The 22374-nt window shown below is 30.3% G+C and overlaps 1 protein-coding gene across 4 annotated transcripts in view; it reads right to left on the bottom strand.

Annotated features, from left to right (window-relative positions):
• Positions 1-22374, bottom strand: part of ko (Stork-head domain-containing protein knockout) — a 142456-nt gene that overhangs the window by 11753 nt on the left and 108329 nt on the right. For all 4 annotated transcript variants that reach the window (XM_080150938.1, XM_080150939.1, XM_080150940.1 and 1 more), the window contains 3 exons: positions 13281-13456; positions 12701-12788; positions 9400-9501 (listed from right to left, as the gene is read on the bottom strand). In XM_080150938.1, the coding sequence (XP_080007064.1) occupies positions 9400-9501; positions 12701-12788; positions 13281-13456 (366 nt within the window). The remainder of the gene's footprint in view (positions 1-9399; positions 9502-12700; positions 12789-13280; positions 13457-22374) is intronic.

Raw genomic sequence — 22374 nt, 5'->3', positions numbered from 1 at the left:
GGGGAGTGAGTTGACCACCCATCACCCCTCCACTTTCAATTGTAGTTTTAATAAGAAAAACACTCCCCAAAAATAGTTATTAACCTTCCCAGGACCTTTGAGAAGCTACCCTGTAAAGGAGAACCATATAGGTTCAGTGGTTTATGAGATCTTTCGGTACACTCTCACAGACAAACACACAGATACAGATATCCTTTTACTAATGATCATAAGGATTATGTCCCAATTTTTTCTCTGTATAACTGTTCATTTTTATTATTATAAAATAATTAAAGTAACCAAACAAAAATTTAATGAAAAAAGAAATAATGTATCAGAAAATATTAAATCTATCTAAATCTAATAAAAGGCGTAGACCCAAATTATACATCTATATCTTATTTAGTGTTTATGTGATTCTCATATCATTATAGTATATACAGATAGGTATACTGTCTAAAAAAACAAGTTTCGCAGATAAAATGCAATGTTATAGGATTGATTCCAGTTCTATTGGCTCTGTTGGACCGAAAAGCTGATGTTAAGAATATGATTTTTATTATTTTTTTTTTCTATTAATAATTCTCTGTAATACGATACGGTACATGACTTTAATGTAAGGACCGGTTGTAAGACGATAGAAATAAATCGGATTCAGACCAATTATTCTATATTGTCTTCTAGTGTATGGATGAAATATTAAGAATTAAGACAAAAAGAAAAGTTATCTATTGTTTTTTTCCTGAAATTATCTAATTTTGTTTGGGAGTGATTTCATCAATAATAGACTGTGCCTAAAAAGTAACAGCATTGTGACTGCACAATTGTTGGATAAACAGACCTATTTTAAAATGTGACTTAAGAGTATCATTGTCTTTTGACCCATCAAATATTATTTTCTATGTGCCTTAACTTCCACCTGAATACAAACACTGCAAATGTTTTCATGAATTTGGCTATTACATTCCACCAACTTCAGAATTAATATTATTGTATTCGGATTGTTGGCTCATAAAATATTATTTCCATTGTTACATTTTGGATATTTCTTATTGCATTTTTTTAATCATTTGCTATCCTGAGATTTGCATTTCAACTAATCTTTTCTGATTTTGGCGATTTTTTTGAGCTGTTATCTCACAAAGCGGCAGTGAGGGTACACTGTTGTTTGTGGGTGATGGTAACATAATCTGATAAAACTTATTTTTGGACACAAGAAGGAAAATTACTTCATTCAAACCAAAATTTTTATCTAATTAGCGTTTGGGTAGATATTATTTTAGGTGTGATATTAAATCATTGTTTTTCTTTCTATCTATCTATCTATCTGACTATCTAGATATTATTACTACTATCTATCTATTTGTTTCCTTACCTAACCTGTCTTTTTTTCCATCCCTCCATCTATCCATTAAACTAATTATCTATCAACTATTATCGCTAACTGTCTATTAGTAAAATAAATCCTTTTTAAAAGCGAAGCTTTTCTATAATTAGGGTCGGTCCGTCTGTACGTCTGTACGTCCGTCCGAGATAGATAGCTTTTATTCGTTAATTTAGGCATGTTAGAATTGTCCTATCGATTTCAAACTTTGCATGATGATTTCTGTAGTAGTTGGGTACGATTTAGAAAGCGTAGCAACTCTATAATCATTACCAGAATGTCCGTACGTCCATTTTAAACATGTTGATTTTTCTACTTTTTTAACAACAAATTTTCAAGTGTTTTAATTATCCGTTTGATCTGATTTTTGGTATATTGATTCCTGGGACAACAAAGAAGAATATTATAAGCGAAGCAACTCTATAATCAAGTCCAAAAATGTAAGTATGTCCATAAACATTATCCTGTTTTTAAGCAGTTTTTCAACAAATTTACCTACAATTTTGATTCGACATTTATACATTTATGTTCCGATTTTTCAGTTCAGATACTATACAAGTGTTAATGTCCGTTTGTCCTACCGTTTCAGTGCTTCGCTTTTATGGATGTTGTCATCCTTGTTTTTGTCTATATCTCCATCTGTCTTTATATCTATCTAGTTGTCAATCCATTTTTATATTTGTCAATATAACTATCTACTTATTTAACTATCTTACCATCTAAATATATGTCTGTTAATCTGTCTTTCCATCTATCTGTCTATCAATATGTCGGTTGATCTATCTATCTACTATTTGTCTGTTTATATTTATATCTATCTATCATCTTTCTATTCGACTGTTCAACTTACTATCTAATTGACCTTCTTTCTATCTAGCTTTCCATCTATCTGTTAGTTTTTTCTACATGTCTGTTAATCTATCTATTTGTCCGTACATCTGTATATCGTACACCCTGTGAACAAATATAGATCTACGTTGGTATCTTTCTATCAAAGTATATGATATCTGTCTTTCCTTTTAAGTAAAACTTTGAACCGTTCAGTTCAGTATTGGGTAATTATTTATATAACAAAGATATTTATATCCATAAGTAGCACATCATTTTCAGGCTAGCAATATTCTTTGTTAAAAAGAAACAGTAAACTTTAACACACATTTTAAATTTTTTATATAAATTAAGTACGACACACCTCTAATAGTTACAAATATACTTTTAAAAGCGAAGCTTTTCTATGATTAATGTCAGTCCATACGTCCGTAACGGTTAGCTCATTTCGTTACTTTAGACATGTTAAATTTTTCCTATCGATTTCAAACTTTGAATGATGATTCCTAAAACAGCTTGGTAGAATTAAGGAAGCGTAGCAACTCTATTATCGTTACTAAAAGGTCCGTACGTTCGTTGAAAACCTGCTGATTTTTTTACAGCATCTTTTTGTATAATATAATAATCCTATCTATCTGATTTATGGAACACTGATTTCTAGGACAACATGGTACAATATTATAAGCGAAGCTTCTCTAGAATTGAAGTCTAGAATTGAATGTATTTTCTTATCCAGTAACCCGTATTTACACAATTTTGCAATCCATTTTTTTAGATTTACAAATTAATGTTTTGTTTATTAAGTTCTGACACTCTAGAAGAGTTAGAAGAATTATTTTTCTTTGTCCTTTTCTAGTTTCTCTTTTATGGATGTTGTCATCCTTTTTTTATTAGAATTGAGTGGTTAATTAGCTTCTTTAAACGTCTAAGATTTAAACATTAATGACATGTGCATTTTCTAATTAAAAGTTAGAAAATACAGATACTAGTATTTTTCGTTATTAGAATAGCGTTAAAGGATATAAAGAACATAATGCTGATATAAATATTAGACAAACTTAATCTTATAATAGCTAATCATTGTGTCAGTTATGGCCACTTCCAAATTGGATAAATATTATTAGGTTGCATTGAAAGTCAATTCTAAACATCAAGAAAAGGAAACTATTGTGAAATTAGCATGGCACGGCAGCAGTTCATTAACTCTCAGCAGCAGCCGCACCAATAAAATACCAAGATATTCATAGTTATCTAATTTTCCAACTTTAAATTTAGAAATGTCGAATGAGATATTGTGGGATGAAATGTGATTTAAACCACATTCAGAAAAAAGAAAGTACACTGTAAATAATATATCTATTTTTAATTTTTTATTAAATGAAATTTATCATTTTTTAAATTTCAAACTCTCTAAATATATTGTGTTTGTTCGTCTATATGTCAGTCCATTAATTTTTTAAAATCCTTTTTAAGCATAATTAAAAAAATTTTGAAAAATTTTATGATGAATCTAAGGTCTTACTCAATATTTTTTCTGTTAAAATAAGTTTAATCTAATTCGTTAAAAAAAATGTATTGCATTATATTTTTAATTTAATTCTAAGGTTCTAAATCTAAAGCATTTTAAATAAACAAGAATGATATTATTTATTGAGAATTCAAAGGTATTAAAAAGGTTTTTAACCCATTCTAATACTAAAAAAGACAGAATTTTGTCTCTTTAATCATGTTCAATAAAACAAATAACCTTAAGATGCATACAATTAAAAAAACAGATGTGCAAATATAGAGTTAAGCATATCTCTAATAAATAATACTAATAAGATTAAACTTAAAACTTAAGATTAAACAAAACTCCGGACACAGTTAATAAAGGAGTAGCTGCTATATTTCAAAAAATTAAGATTTGATAAGATGTAGAGTTAAGATAATATCCAATAGAGCGCAAACTAAAACCAAGGCATTTTGAATACTCTGGGGTAGTATCTTTTCAACTAATATTACCCCAGATGGGATAACTCTTGTTCATTTCACCCTTAGATTAATAGCTTAAAACCATATTAGCACCATTAGAAATCATTCCTTTAATACAAAACACATAGAGGGGCATCCTTTATCTTAATGAGTACGTTAATCTATCCCCATAAGTCTACGTTTCTTATGTATACCTATCTTATGTTATAGGTATACATACTTCTATGAAAATTCTAAATGTTCAAAATTTTGTTGAAATTGTCCGCACAGTGATTTAATAATGGTCACTGAATAAAAAATTTAAAATTAAAATTTTCATCAAATTATTGTGCAACCCTAAGCCATGCAGGGAAATGGATAAAAGTATTAAATCAGGAGCGTGACGATAATAATATTAAGGTTTATTTTTCCTTATGGGGAAAATCAATGGTTTATAAACAGGCGCAACTACAATAATTTCGTGTAATCAACAGTTAAAACTAATTTGAGGATAATTCTAGGTTTATTTATAAATTGTTTGTTAGAAATCTTATTCGTTTCGAGGCTTAAAATATTTTTAATATATTGTATTGAGCTGCGACAAATGCTATGATTCTTCCTTGTATTCACTTTTTTTTATAACACACGCACATATAAAATAATGTTATTTCCTATTATCAAAATAACATACTATATAGCATCACTTAAATCATGTTTATACACTGAGAATTGAAAAATTTAAATGTTGACTTAATATTTATGTGGATTAACAAAAACATTCTCTCAACCTTTATCAGTTAGGGAGTTGAATCCATTTTTATAGAAGCAGAAATATAATCTATGATTATGGTTTGGACCCTCTAAAACTGTAATCTACCTTTCCACTTTCCCCTCTCTTGGTGAAGATATCTTCAACGTCGATACGATTTTTGAAATGTAAGATTCTACTTTCCCTTCTCTTGGTGAAGATATCTTCAACGCCGATACGATTTTTGAAATGTAAGATTCTACTTTCCCCTCTCTTGGTGAAGATATCTTCAACGCCGCTACGATTTTTGAAATGTAAGATTCTACTTTCCCTTCTCTTGGTGAAATATCTTCAACGCCGATACGATTTTTGAAATGTAAGATTCCACTTACTTCTCTCTTGGTGAAGATATCTTCAACGCCGATACGATTTTTGAAATTTAAGATTCCACTTTTGCCTCTATTGGTGAAGATATCTTCAACAAGAGAGACAAAAGTGGAATCTTATATTTCAAAAATCGTATCGGCGTTGAAGATATCTTCACCAAGAGAGGGGAAAGTGGAAGGGTAGATTACAGTTTTAGAGGGTCCAAACCATAATCATAGATTATATTTCTGCTTCTATAAAAATGGATTCAACTCCCTAACTGTTTATTATTCCAATTTGTTAACCAATAATTCATGTGAATTTATATTTTTTGCCTCATACCTTACGATTTATTTCTTATATTAACGCTATTTCAATAATTGAGCTGGTTTCATCTGTAGTTTTTCTATCAATGATATTGACAATTGATGTGTGAATCTTCTTTGAATAAATTATATGTTTAAAATATTAAGAATATGGATAAAGGTGAACAAAATTATTTTCTTCAAAAACATTTTTTGTAAATAATGATTCATTTTCAAAACATTTTATGTTAATAATGATTCCTTTTACTAGAAGATCAATTTTTTTCTTCTTAAAAGAAATTTTATTTCATTTTAAAATTAATATAGATCCCAAACACTGAATAGAATTATAGAAATGTGGCGTTAGAATCATTTAAATACAAATATTAGTTTTTCAAATCATATCAATTTTATTCACACATGTAAAATTAAATATTTTTGTTTTATATACGGAAAATTTATACATTTATAAAAGTGAACAAGGATGACAACATCCATAAGTAGCGAATCACAAAAAATCGTAGATGGGAATACGTACAGGTATATTTAAAAGGTTTTTTACTAAAATCAAGAATAGATTTATTGGATAAAATAAATATGAAACCTTGTTTTATTTTGTATGATGACGATGGTCAAAGTAAATTATATTAAAGATGCTCATAACAATGGGAAAAATTATTTTGATACTGATATCCCATAAAAGTTTGAAAATTGGATCAAAATAAACAAAGATCTTGGGAAATATGTAAAACATATAAAAATAGCCAAAAACCTGATAAAAGGCAGTCTGGCCGCCATGGTTGTTTTCTTAAAACGACAAAAAATTTTAAATCCTTAAAAACTTTAAAAATTTGGAAAATCGGACCATATACACTGAAGATATGGAAAAAAGTGTTAAATATATTTATAAATAGCCTAAAACCTGCCAAAAAGGCAGTCTGGCCGTCATGGTTATTTCCTTTAAAGACGGGAAATTTGATTTTGATATCTACAACTGAAAAATTTTTTGAAAATCGGACTATAAACACTGAAGATATGGAGAAAAATGTTAAAAATATAAAAAAAAACAGCCTAAAACCTGCTGAAAAGGCAGTCTGCCGTCATGGTTGTCTTCTTTAAAAGACGGGAAATTTAATTTTGATATCTATAACTGAAAAAATTTTGAAAATCGGACCATACACTGAAGATATGGAGAAAAATGTGAAAAATATAAAATAGCCTAAAACCTACTAAAAAGGGGATTAAAGTAGACTTTTAGTGGCCTAACAAAACTGGACTTATTCCAATAATTTTAACTGTACTATTCTCGGGAAATACTTCATAATATTAAAAGACCATAATCAGTTGGAATGTTTCATAATAAGCATGCATATTCATAAAATACAAGGATGACAACATCCATAAGTAGCGAAGCACAAAAAATCGTCGATTGGAATACGTAGATTTAAAAGGTTTTTACTAAAATCAAGAATAGATTTATTGGATAAAATAAACATGAAACCTTGTTTTATTTTGCATGATGACGATGGTCAAAGTAAATTATATTAAAGATGCTCATAACAATGGTAAAAATTATTTTGATACAGATATCCCATAAAAGTTTGAAAATTGCATCAAAATATACAAAGATATGGGGAAATATGTAAAACATATAAAAATAGCCAAAAACCTGATAAAAGGCAGTCTGGCCGTTATGGTTGTTTTATTAAAACGACAAAAAATTTAATTTTTAAATCCTTAACTTAAAAAAATTGGAAAATCGGACCATATACACTGAAGATATGGAAAAAAGTGTTAAATATATAAAAATAGCCTAAAACCTGCTAAAAAGGCAGTCTGGCCGTCATGGTTATTTTGTTTTAAAGACGGGAAATTTAATTTTGATATATATAACTGTTAAATTTTGAAAATCGGACTATAAACACTGAAGATATGGAGAAAAAACAGCCTAAAACCTGCTAAAAAGGCAGTCTGGCCGTCATGGTTGTTTTCTTTAAAAGACGGAAATTTAATTTTGATATCTATAACTGAAAAAATTTTGAAAATCGGACCATAAACACTGAAGATATGGAGAAAAATGTGAAAAATATAAAAATAGCCTAAAACCTGCTGAAAAGGCAGTCTGGCCTTCATGGTTGTTCCTTTAAACGACGGAAAATTTAATTTTGATATCTGTAACTGAAAAATTTTTGAAAATCGGACCATAAACACTGAAGATATGGAGAAAAATGTGAAAAATATAAAAATAGCCTAAAACCTGCTAAAAATCGGTCCGAACGCCAATGATGTTTTATAGTCAATTGTGCTCCTTAATGATGGGAATGTTGTCAAAAAATTTCAGCATTCTATCTTTTATAGGAGCTGAGTAAATCCCATTTCCCCCATAGCGTTACGGACTGACTGACTGACGGACGGACGGACGGACAAAGTGAATTATAGAGTAGCTTCGCTACTAATAAAAAGTGCCACTAAAAAATTCTAGTTTTAAATGTACATTGATTTTTGATGTTATGTTTTATATTAAAACATTAAAAATGTATCTTATTAAATGCAGGGACTGGAACAAAAGTTTTAGAAAATAAACAGCACTCCCGAGTATTTAGATAAGATAATCAAGGCATAAGACAATAGAACACAATTAATACACACCCCAAATTTGCCCTTCTGTTATGCCTAATCAAGATTCAATATAAGTCAAAAAAGTATTTCAGCCAACGTGGTTGTAAAAATTTAGTTATCGGTATAATTTACAGACAATTGTCCACTGCATCCCAGGAAAAAAAAACATTCATCTGTCTTATTCAAATGAGTTAATGAATAACTCTAGAAGTGGAGTATGTTTAATTGAAAGGAAAATTAATCTCCCCCTCAACATAAATACATATAATTCTTTACTTTTATACAAGAAGGATGGTAATATACATTAATTTTCAATTAACCTATCCCTTCATTCGTGAAATAACTAGATTGATGTTTTTAAAGAAACATGTAAACTAGGAATCATGTGATTTTTAAATGAGTTACAATTTATGATGACATTCACCCGGTAGACTGTGAATGTACACAAGTTTTAAAAGTACAAGGCCAAATAACTCCTAACATACTACTAAATAATATGAAATCTCTTTGTTTTGTTCATTTTATTTAATAAATCTTTTTGTAATTAATTTTAAAACTCAAAAAAGACTCATATGTACAAAATTAGTACTGTACAAAATCGGACCCTGAATTAACACTGAAATTTAGTTTTAATTGCAGGGATGTAGGGATAAGTATGGCTGCTAAAAGTAGTCTTAAAAATAACTTGAAATTTAATGCAAATTAAAGCTTAAAATTAAAGATACCTGTAAAATTAAAGCGTATCTTAAAATAAAAATTTTATCATTCATATAATCTTATACATATTAATCGAGAAAAAAATGAATGAAAAATAGAATCCATGTAATGAGAAATATGTATGAAAATAATTTAAATGTGTGTTTCATACAAAAACTGTTATCCTAGTTTTATATTGATTTAAATTAACATGTAAAAGGAAAAAAATATTCAATAGTGGCGCAGCAAGATTTTAGCAAGTTTCTTTTCTTAAAATATGAAGAGTGCATAATCCCATTTCTTTTCTTCACTACAGAAGCCATCATTATTTAATATTTATTGCAATAAATTAACCTACGACACTGAAAATTGGCTGGAGTCGGAGATCTTCTGGGTTAAGACGATAAACTGAGGTACACCCCCAATAACGGTGAACAAAACCACCCTCCTACAGATCAAAATCTACTTTATGACTCCCGTCAAGAAGAAACTATGGTCAATCAAACAAAAACTCAAGTTACCTGATATTTCAAGCCTAGGACAGCCTTGACAAGTGGCAGGTTCCAGAACATGGCAGAGTTGGCCTCCAGCACCTCCTGGAATACCTCCAGACCTTCAACCTCCTGAAACAGTAAATTATAGATTAGTTTTCATCGCAAATTTAATTTCTAAAATTGTAAAAATGTTGTCACTTCATAGATGTATTCTAATTATCTTGTTCAGTGTCTTTTATGTACTTGAATTTAATATCCAATGTTTTGTCCCTTCGGATCCCTGACCTTATGTAAGCACTAATACCTTGATTTTTCAAAAATCCTATGTCGTTTTCTTTGTAAATAATCAATTTTTTATTTGTTTGGACAAAAAATTAGATTTGCTCGGTTGCTATTCAGGAAATAAAGGAATTGGATTTAAGATAAAAGATTTCCTATTACAGTAAGGAACCTTTGACTTTAATTCAATTAAATTGACTTCTATTTAAAATATCAGATAAAAAATTTAGATTTCAAATATTTTTCTGAAAAAAAAACTTGCCATGAATAAAAATATTTTTATTTGTGGTCGGTAATCTAAAATTATATATTCTGCAAAATCAAATGGTAATTATATGCAAATAAAAAGAATGTAAAAATATTCATCAAGATTTGTAGATAATATTTACTCTACACAATACGGTTTTTAGGAGCAAAGCTATTCTATAAGTGAATAGTCTTGTCCTGTTGGTCTTGTCCTATCATTGGTGGAAATGTTAAAACTCATGTTTTCACTGTTTTAAGGTGCATTTCTTCTATTGGATTATATTTAAAACTTGCTCTGTGATTAGTCAGGATGATATATAACACTTAGACTTATGTTTTTCTTTCGTTGGCTTAAATTCTAAACTCATTCTCTGATTAATCGAACAAACAAACAAAAACTTTTTTTGATGCTTATTATTATCCTATTTGAAGTTGAACTAAAACAATACTTTTCAATTCACGATTTATTTTTTTTTAAATCTCAAACTTGAAATTAGATCATTTTAAAGTTTTGGCATAATCCCTCAAATTGACATGACATGTAAAACACCCTCAACCCCCTCTTGCTTTAAACCAAAAAAAAACTTTTTTTTAAAGGCATAAGGGTCAACGACACTCTTTATTGTATAAATTTCAAAATATACAAAGAGGGGGGGGGGGGGAGTAACATGATTAGTCATCTAGCATTATGGTAGGATTTTGCTAGGAATTTTACAAGAAAATTACAAATCGGTGTTTTTTGTTGGAATAAATTTAGAAAACAAACACGGCTTTTAAGGATGGCTAGATTTTAATTCCAATTTCTGTACAGTATACCATACATTCAGTTATACTTAGACACACGGACTTCCTATTACTTACAAATCAAACTTTTTGGAGACCATTGATTTAAAAATTAAGTTGTGGAAAAGGCAAAAACGATATGCCCTTTTAAATACCTACAAGGTACAGTACATATATTAATAAATCATAAAAATCTAACTCGTTTTTAAAAAGTAAAATAATTTCAACTATTTGTTTTTTTCTAATATACCTTTCAAAGGCACAAATTTTATAAATCCTGAAAAGTAGTATTAGCCATCTTTTTAAAATCCTTTTTAACCTTTCTACCCACACAAGATATAACTTAAGCTTAGATTTTTAACCAAAAAATATTCTTAAAATCATCACGAAAAAATCTTCAACATAAAATAAAAAATGTAGAATTGTTTTCTTATATAATAAATGCTTATCATGTGTTTTCAGCTAATATCATTAAGATAATGCTATTACCAAAATGAATGCAATAAAGAATTGATAAAAAAAATCTTTTGCTAAAATCTACGAAAAAGACAGCGAGAAAACTCGAACACCCCTGAAAAGGATAAAATTGGGGGCGGGAAACATAAAGAAAGTATAAATTGGTTCATTAGAAATTTTTACCTTTTTTAGTAGAGTAGCAAGCTACTATTCATGCTAACTTTGTCTGTAACAATCTTGTAGTTTATTACTGGAATCTTAAACACAACGAATAGTTTTCGCTTAAAATTCATATTATGCTTAGATATCAATCTTATCCTAATACAAAGTAGCTTGATGTCTTGGGGGGTGGGACACCCCCAACCCCCCAAAAAATGTAAATTTCCGCCCCCCAAAAAAAAATTCTGGGGAAACTACTTAAAATAAATTATGGGTGCAGCACCATAGGCGTCCAAGGGGGGGGGGTAATGGGGCGATTACCCCCCCCAAAATTTTTTTCATTTTACCCCCCCCCCATTCAAAATTTACCCCTACCCTGGGGGTGCCGTAGGCACCCCCAACCATTTAGGAGGGGGTATTTACCCCCCCAAACAATTTTGGGGGGGGGTAAATACCCCCCCCCAAAATAAAAAATCATTAATAAAAAAAAATTTTTGCGCGCTTCGTGCGCATTTTTAATACTATATATTTAATAAAATTTAAATTATCCCCCCCAAAAATTTTACCCCGGGGGTAAATTTTGGGGGGGGGTAAACTAAATTTACCACTGCCAACAGATTTCAGGGGGGGTAATTACCCCCCCCAAGCAAATTTTACCCCCGGGGTAAAAATTTTGGGGGGGGTAAAAAAATTTGTGGCGCGCTTCGCGCGCCATTTTACCCCCCCCAAACACGAATTACCCCCCCCCCTAAAAAATTTTTACCCCCCCCAAAATAAAAAGCTTGGACGCCCCTGTGCAGCACCAGAATTTTTTTAAATTTTTTTAAATTTTTTTTTAAATTACCTCATGGGGCGTAGCCCCTAGAGGCTAGGGGCGAAGCCGCTAGTATTACATAAAGTAAGTCGTACGTTTTTTTCTGTATATTTCGATAATTAATGAACCTATTAGGTTCTTTATCTCAGAGAAGCTTGACATAGGCTATTGATTTTTAGATTAAGTCTTAAATGGTTTTAGGCTATAATTATGGTCTTCCCTACCACGCCCAGCAAAAAGTCCCTTAATGAAAGGGGAGGAACCACTGATTTTACTCAAAAATAAAAGAAAATTGTTTGTTGCTTTCAAGGAAAAAAAATTATTTCTTTAAAAGAAGCATCCCTCCTTACCAAAATGTATCATCATTTTTGTAATAACATTCTAAATATCTCCCTCCACTTGCCAAAAAGTATTGCATAACGTAATCCATAGGTGTTTCAAAAAAGCGGAAAATCTTTTCGCACACAAAAAAAAGCACAACTAATTTATTGCTTATTCGTTGGCTCAACAAATTTGGGGACTTTTATTGAATTTTGATTTGTTAATAAATTAAGTTCAGTGTCGAAACTTTTTAACCACTAATATGTATACCTGACAACAAGAATTTGAGAAAGCTTGACATGTCGGACATTCAGTTTCTACGCCGTGTGTGCTCCCGTTACTCCCGCCGTTACCGTTACTAAAAGAGAAAAAATATTTCAAAAATATAATATTTCTATCTGTCTCTTTTTCTGGGTGTTTGTCTATTTGTAAATATGTCTTTCCATCTATTTAATTATAGAAACGTCCGTAAAATATCAATCTGTATGTACGTATGTCTAAAGTAACTCTATCTATATTTCTAGTTGTCTATCAAATAATTTTTACTCTATAATTCTGTTTTTGCAATCCATTAACAAATCTCTATAAGCAGAAGTTACTTTCTCTAATAGTGCCTATCGAACACAGAATCCCCCCCGCCCCACTTTTTTTAGATGAATTGAAAATTAGGTAGCAGGGCCATGTTTTTCTTATTGCATAACCCCTAAGGATGATCCTAACCCTACAGGACTTCCTAATCTAAAGTAAGAAAAAGATACAAAAAACTTTCCCCTTTCTTCCTTATTTCAAATTTATTTCAAAGTAAATTGAAAATAAACTTAATGGAAAACTGTCATCTATCTATCTTTACCTTATTCCGCCGTCCCCCGCCGTATTTGTGCTGTTGATTGCCTCGCGGCGGAATATTTGAATGAGGAGGGTCTGCTGCATCAAGGCGATTGTATCCGCCTGCGCGCTTATGCTCCCGTTTTGGCCGCCGCTGGCGGTTGTTTCTGCTCCGCCGTTAGCTGCAACACCGTTCCCATTCTAAAATAAGATAGATTAGATAAGATACACAAATTAGTTTTTGAAGTATACTCATAGACGTCCAAAACGAATTTTTTTCATTTTATCCTCCCCATTTAAAATTTACCCCTACCCTCCGTGTGGCACCCCCAACCATTTAAGAGGGAATATTTACCCCCCAAACAATTTGTAAATAGTAAATACCCCCCCAAAATAAAATATCTGTAACAAAAAAAAATTTGGGGGGGGTAAACAAAATTTACCCCTGCCAACAGATTTCAGGAGGGGTTATTACCCCCCCCAAAAGCAAATTTTACCCGCGGGGTAAAAATTTTTTTTTTTTTTTTTGGGGGGGGGGGGGTAAAACAAAATTTGCGAGCCATTTTACCCCCCCCCCCCCAAAAAAAAAAAAAAGCTTTGTCGCCCCTGAGTATACTTATTCTTTATTCATTTGTTTGTTTGTCAGGTCGTAAATAAAGGCTGGGAAAATTTTAAGAATCATAAGGGATGATACAATGCACGATAAGTTAATATAAACCCCAATAACAAATATAACCCCTGCTGTAGATTAAAATTATTTGTGTTTTAAGTTTTAACCAGGTTTTAACTAACTAATTAAGTATCTAATTTTTTAAGCATACAACTAACATAATATTTTTATCAAACCAGCTTAGATTTTAGTCAAAAGTGCCCGTCCTTCCTGAATAAAATATCTCTAAAAACCTCTACACCTATTTCTAAAACTTCAAATTATTATAGAAATTTAATTCCCTGTAAATCAAGTCACTGATTGCATTTTTTATAGATCCTTTAAAATGTAATAAATTAAGTGCATTTTTCAGATGGTCTTACGAAACAGTAAACAAAAAAATTATTGCTTTAACTCTATGTGTAATTGGTTGAATAAGTTACGTTTAGCTTTTTGATATTTCATACTGAAGTGGGTGGATGTGTGTTAGCATGTTCAATAAGATCTAGCAAACGGTCTAATTGATTAAAATTATGCTTGATAACGGCTAGGTTCTAGGCTATTTGGTGAGTCATAAGGTGCACCTTAAGAATTTGGCCTCTTTAGGGCGAACTTCCCTCAAAAAAAGGCGAGTTGTAGCTTTATAAGAAAAATAGCAGTTTAATTTACATTGTAGAGACACTTTGCTTCCAATTAATTTAAACATAAACTCTGTTAATGTCACTAACATTTCATCAATAAAATACTTAAAATATTAGGTTTTTAAAACTTGGTCAAAATAATCTTATGTTAAATGTTAAGTAAATTGTTTTCTTAAAGTTCTTTAAAGATTTTGGTGCTTCACTCAACGCGCCTATCGAGCACAAACTCCCCTCCTTTCCGTATTTATAAAATAAATGTAAAATAAGGTGGGGGAGGTTAGTTATTTTTCTTATGCCTAAATCCTTCGGGGCTATCTAGTATCCAATATAACCTAACCTAATATAAACCTAATTTAAATAAACAAACAAATAAAAAACTAACCTCCTCCCTTCCTTCCTCTTATTTTTAATTTATTTCAATATAAGGGGTGAGGAGGTTTTAAGCTGGACTAAGCGCTTTGAGGGAAACCGCCATTATTCCTCTTTTCAATTTATTGTATTTCTATGAATGATTTCATACTCGTTGAAACATAATTCAACTAATTTCTTAACCCTTAATTGAATTATACAAAAAGGCTTCATATCATTTTTATCAGTTATCTTAATGGAAAATGTTGTGTAATAAGACATCATATTTTAAATTTTCCAGCTAGCTACGCCTACGGATAAGGGTTTTTAATTAAAATTTACAATTCATCCGCTATATTTCGGATAGGTGATAAGTACAAGTTATGGACATTATTACATGACTGATATATTAATATTAAGGGAATGTTTAGGCTCCAAACAGGTGCAGAATATTATCCTGTAAAATAAAATTTTCTTTAATAAGGTTTTAAAATTAAATGTATGGTTAACAAAGCCTTAAGACAAGTCGTACAATAAATAGTTTTTTCTTCAGAATGTACATCTCTGTTATTAATTTTTATGTCACTGATAAGATTCATTTACCAGATTAATTTCCCATCAATTTTCTTTTTTATGGTGTTTATTTTGTTCAACAAATAATAAATATTGACAGCTACAAGCCAAGCTTACTATTTGGAAAATTCGCCACCACAGCCGGAAATCAGCAAATTAAAGCTAAAATTTCTTTTAAAAATCCTTTTTTTTCTAACTATATTAAAAATCTATTATTTTGTATGATATCTCTCTATAAGTAGCCTTAACCCCTCTAATATTATTAAGCCATTACACATTAAAAAGGAGATACAAAAAATACAAACAATTAAAATAGCTAAAACACATTTCTTTATGATGTGGCTTTACTTTTAAGGCAATATCCTAATAGTAATTTATCACATCATATTATAGACAGCTTTCCGCAGATATTAAAATGAAAAATTATAAGACTTATTTTAAGGTTTGTTAGCTCCGAGAGGCCGAAGGCCTGGGCTAAGAAAATAGTACATGATTTTTAGTATGGTTGAAAAACGGTTATAATCCATCGGATATTAATTGGTTTCGAAGCAATACTAGAAAAAAATATAAATTTTGTATCCCACCCTTTTGACATCTGAAAAGAAGGGGCCAAGAAATAGAACCACTGTGCATTAAATTCTGTAATTTTGTACATTATAAAATCTTAAGGACCGCAGATTATTATTCTGTTTTATTCGAATATGCAGGAATCATTGGATAAGACAATGGACGATAAATTGATAAACAGCCTAAATAATGATAAACAAAATTACTCTTTCAGTAGATTAAAATTACTGGTTAAAAGTTTGGACATCGCTAATTTGGAACCAACTATTAAAAATTTAATAAATGGACTTAAAGTGCTAGAGCCAACCAATAAGATAACGAGGTTATATAACTTTGAGTACTAGTGTAATTTTCAGTCCCCCCACCTCACTGCGAATATTAAATTCCTTGCGTATATTATAATATGCGGAAAGTATAGCACACCAATGGAAACAAGCATCTTTAATACATTTAGAATTAAACATATGCTGTACACTTAGAACAAAAGATAAATTTTCTAAAGACAATGCCAGTTCGTAAATTTATCATATCTCCTCATTTGCAGGGATCCTAAGAAATTCAACTATAAATTGATGTACAGAACACACTCAAAAATTGTAAACGAAATTATTGGTAGAAAAGGTTGTACACTGCTAGTTTTACACCTTAATCATAAAAGTTCTCAAAGTTTTAGAGCCAGAGATTGAAAGATATAAATTCTTTGGGGACAAGTTTTATTTTCAGGCCAAAGTAAACTCACTCCCTGGCTATATTAAACTCTGTATGTGCAGTTTATTTAACTTAAAATTTAAAATCATATTATCTTATTTTGCTGTGCTACTTAGAAACTTACTATCCTTGTTTTTATTTACAAATTGTGCTTATTTTAGCTATATTTACATCAACAGATATAAGCCATTTAAATTCAAATTAAGGGCATATGGGTTAAAATTTATGGAAAGTCTAGGAAAATGGAGAAAAAAAATGTGTTAGCATTAATTTGCCTGTATTCATATTAAGCTTATTATTCTGCAATTATTATCAATAAATTAATTTACTCTACAAATAAAAGGATGGCCAGGGATGGGACATTGGATTATAAATTGTACTGGATTCTAAAGTTTTACATTTTTGTTTTCTCATTTGTTGTTTTAAAAGTTTTGGCAAATTAGATTAAATCTTCATTGGGTTGTACAAACCAGCATATCGAAAATGTTCCATCAATATTTTCCTGCTGAAGGGGTTATTTTGTTTATCATAATTGAGGGTGTACATCGATTTATCGTCCAACGATATATCCTTTAAGCTTCCTATGAATTATTGTTATTTTTGCTAGAAAAATTTGTTGCCAATACAGTTTTTCTGTGTGTTTCATAAACCTGAAGAATATGATGAAGTAATGGATATAAAATATACGTGACAGGGGGAAAATTTTCGTCAATTTAGGGTGCTAACATGGATATTGTTTATTGGTCAGTTCGTTCATCCAGTAGGGAGGAGAGGATAGTGTAAAGAGGTGGATGAAGGTTTCGTTATTCTAGCCCGCTGCGAGTTACACTTTATTTGAGAACAAGAAAATCCTGAGTAACATCCAAATAGTAATATATTCATTATATAAATTCTACTTTGTTAAAAATGCATGTAAAAATATAAATATTGCACTTAAATCAGTGAAACATGAAAACTAGGATAATAACAATTCTTAGAAAATATTCTCAAAGCGAGCACAGAACCCCAAACCATTAAAAAAAAGTTTAATAACTGAACTGTACAAAGCAAATATTAAGTGATCAGTATATTAGTGGTCATTTTAAATTAATCTGTCCCTTCAATAAGACATGAAATTAAAAATTATATTCAGAAAATTTCTATCACCTAGCTGTAAATTATCAGGGATCTAAAGGGATTAGACAATGGTCGATAAATGATGTACATCCCACATGATAATACATAAAATTATCACTTCTGTAGAATGCAATTAGTGGTTGAAACGCTAAAACACTCAATTTGACAAACCAACGAATCAATATTCAGTAAAAGTCGCTATAAGTTGTAAAGCCGACGAATAAGAAAACACTATAATAAAACTTAGGGACTAGTGTAATGAACAGTTCAATGTCCTCTCCCTCCCTTGTAAATTATATAGCTGCTATGCTTACAATATTACATTAGATAGCAGGAAACACAACTAAATTATAAAAATTATTAAAAATTATTTTTAAGTTGCTACACTTGTTATTTTACATCAGTCATAATTCATTATCAGAAAACTCAACCATATCATGATCATGTTTAAACTATATGCTAAAATTGGCTCTAATTGTATGTTAACATACACTGATTTCAAAATGTTTTTTTGGCTCTTGGTTTCCCTTAAAGAAACTAGTCCAGCACATTAACCACCATTTTTTAAAAATATAAATAGAAAATAAGTGAGGGAGTTGTTTTTCATTGTATGTGTTTCAATGTATGTAAGGTTAGGTTAGGTTACATTGGGTACAGGGTAGCCAGGCATGGTTAGTGCACATCAAGTATAGGCCCCGCAGGGGTTTGGCACAAAGTAAAAAACTACATTTCCCCTTTTATTTTCAATCTATTTTAAAATAAGGTAGGGGGATTCTGCGCTCGCTAAGTACATTGAGAGTGAGCACCGGATTATTTTTTTTCTAGAATACTTTCTCGGCATGATATTTTAACTTTTGCTAAATTTTGAACCATTTTTTCATATTGTTTTGAATCAATAGAATTATGAGAGAAGAAGACTAATGTATAGTAAAGAACTTGGTCATAATGAAAAAGGAACTATTAGATGGTTTCTTTATTAAGAAATTGTAACAGTTGAAACCTTATTAGAATCAGCTAAAATCTTTTTGTTAAAAAAGAATAAAAAAACAGGTAAGGTAGAAACTTAAACAGTTTTAAAAATCATTTATTCTTTTTAAAAGTTTTAATCGCCGCACGTTTATTCAGAACCAAAACTAGTTTAATAGATTTCTTTAGTAATTAAAGTATTTATAACCATTACAAATAATATTGTACATTTATTTTTTACACTGCATATGAGAAAATTATTTTAGATTCCAACATTATCTTTAAAAAAAAAGGAATCGAATATTTGTTAATTAAGAACTGATATGTAATATTTGAATAAGTGTACGCTAACCAGATTCTTTAATTAAAAGAAGATATTTAAAGAAAATTAAATAGGGTTGAGCATGGTATGTCTTTTAAGATCTCGTCAACATATAAAATAATAATCAATGCTCAATTTTCAGGAAGTGTTTATATCGGCTTGTAGTTTTTTTTCATATTAGAAGATATCAGTTCATACAATATATAAACCTACAAAAGAAAAAACAATCAAGTATCATATGCCATATTTTTTCAATCTTTCATATTAGGATTACTTTCATCCACCTCTTTAGCGAATCCTCTAAAAACTTGGAATTGTGACAATTAATTTCAAAATTAAAATTGCACTTATAAAAAATGGAAAGGGAGTAGACTCGTTTTTTTATTATTTAGTTGTTTCCCTATTTTTTTTTTTTAAATCTATTAAAAATTAAGGAGTAGTGTTACTAGCATCAATCTCTCACTAAATTTGAAAACTATTGAAACGAATTGATCTATGGGTTTTAATTAAGAAATTCGACAGTTTATAGCCGACTTTTTTATTGGGAAGAAATTAAAAAAATAAGGCCTTTCATACCAAAATGTGTACAGTTTCTACCCAATAGCAGGTCGGCCGAGTTCTCCCGGGATATTTTTATTGGTGGAGCCTGATTACCTCTCTTTCTTAGTACCTTTATTTTTGAATCGAACAAAAAAAACTTTCCCATCCTTACAATCTTAGTTTTATCATTGACATAAACAAGAACTATGAAAAATTTAAATCTTCATTTATAAAAGTTTACTTAAGCTAGATTTTTAGTTTATAAAAAGCCCATCCTATGTAATTTTGTCGTTCGCTAAACCTTGCGTCGTAAATCTATAATACAAAGTAATCGATGTCTGTCCGTCTGTCTGTCCGTCTGTCTGACCGTCTGTCTGTCCGTCTGTCTGTCCGTCTGTCTGTCCGTCTGAAGCTTAAGATCTCAGTAACCACTGAACCGATTGGGCTCTACTCTTCAGAGAATATACCTACTGGTCCTGTGATGGTTTTAAGCTGTTTTCTTGGGGGGTGGGACACCCCCAACCCCCCGAAAAAATGAAAAATACCCCCCCAAAAAAAAATTTTAAATCTAAAATACGAAAAATTAGGTTGATCAAACCTCTTGGGGCAAAGCCCCTAGAGGCTAGGGGCGAAGCTAGTATTATATTACTATTAATGCTAGTAAAATCTATGATGAAAGATGAGTAAGTTTGATTTAAACATCAGAAAACTGGGGGAAAATATAAAAATCAAGTAATTATATTTCGACTTAAAATGTCACTCGCCTATTTTAGCAGCAATAGAGTTCTACCCATACTATCATTTTGTTTCAAAATATGAATTGACTAACATAAAAAAAGGGTATTACTGTTTAGTAACGAAGCTTCTATATGATTATGTTAAATATATAACTACATACATTTTAAGAAAAACTTATCTCTGTTGAGTTTGCTTGACTCCATGCTGTTTAAATAGGACAAATAACCATGGATTTCAAATAATACAAAATGACGTAGATAAAAAGGACCCCAGAGTTCTAAAAGAGGTGCAGCTATAAAGAATTAAGTTAAAAGCAATTCTTGTCTGTAGGGATTTTAAAAAGCTATATTTTTAGTTGTAATTCTTATTCATAGCCAGGATACTCTGTAACAAATTTTGTCTGGGGTGGAGGAAACGTAATTCAGTTTAAGATTTACGATTTTTCAAAAAGATTTTTTTCTCAACAATGAGCATCCAGGCTACACAATTTTCTCTTATTTCTAGCTCCTGCGGGGCCAATTGCCTATCCCTGCAAAGCAATCACCTAACCTAAAATAACCTATAAAAGCTACTGTGAAAATACGATGAAACGCCCCTTAAGAGGCGTTGTCACGAAAGGGACTATACCCGATTCCTCTACTATATAAATCATATAGGTCTGTCACTAATAAAATAAAGGGGTCGGTCCGTTTGTTCGGCTATTTATAATATTTCCCGGAAGGGTTTATACTAATATGTTTCACAACTTATGGATGTTGTCATCCTTCTTAACTTTGTTGTTGGGTAAATTTTCATAAATAGTTAATTAAAATATGTTATTTTTCTGAAATGGTTGAATGGCTAAAATTATAGATATATTATTAGAAACAGTATAACTTTCAATATCATTTCACCTACAGTGTTTAAATAAAATCCGCGAAAAAAACTGTGATTAATTAGCATAAAAGTAAATTAGACATTTATCCAATTTTAAGAAAGATTTTTTATACCTTTAGGGGAGCTTGATTTAGGTCCAGGTAAATCATTTATTATTTGTTTCATCTTACAAACTATTAGAATGCATATCTTTAAAATTGCATGACCCTTGTCTCGATGTACTAACAATTGTTTAAATAGATTTAGAATAGGTATACGTGGATAATATAAAAGGAGAAGAATTTTCGTCAATTTAGGTTGAAATTTCCCCCCGCATTTATTGTTCAGGTCGTTTATCCAGTAGGAGGGGGGTAAAGAAGCGGGATGGGGAAGATTTTCGCCCGCTACAGAGTTCACTTTATTATTGAACATGAAAATCTGGTGTAAGATCCAAGTAATTATATACATCTATTATTGTTTATTGGTCTAGAAATCGAAAAAGCCGCGAAAAGTTAGAGAAAAAAATTAGAAAAGTTATAAAGATTTGAAAACCATGTTGAAACGAAATGACACCCTTATTGATTAATTATTTACATCTGGCAAAAATCATGGATAAAAATCATAAATTATAATTGAAATATTGATAACTATAAATGAAAGGTCAGGTAACTTGTTCTGCACTTGTAAGACTGAGCAAAATTGTAAATGCTTTTGGAAGATCTTAAATTTAAACTTAGGACTGGTAGTTTATTCACCATTACAAGTTGATTCTCCCCTAGCTTGTAGGAAAAGTTAGAAAAATAGTCGAAAAACAAACCAAGACATTAGTTTCTCTGAAAAGAAAAACATATTCGGACTAGTAATTTCAGAGATCTTAAGTTTGAGACAAAAAACCTTATTACTTTATATTGAAGGAAGGATAAAACTGAGCTTTTCTTAAATTCTGTTAATTTTGAGTAATTTATATGTATATTTTTACAGAAAAAAACCTACCTTTAAAAAGTTTTTTTTATGTCATTTTATCACTTATAAGTAACTTAATTTTTTTTACATTTTATTTTTTACAAAAAAAATCACTTGATTCACTACAAGCCGT

The sequence above is a fragment of the Acartia tonsa genome, chromosome 2 (assembly GCF_053477335.1).
Source record: "Acartia tonsa isolate MP-2025a chromosome 2, ASM5347733v1, whole genome shotgun sequence".
NCBI lineage: Eukaryota > Metazoa > Arthropoda > Copepoda > Calanoida > Acartiidae > Acartia > Acartia tonsa.
This window is presented reverse-complemented; position numbering and strand designations above follow the sequence as displayed.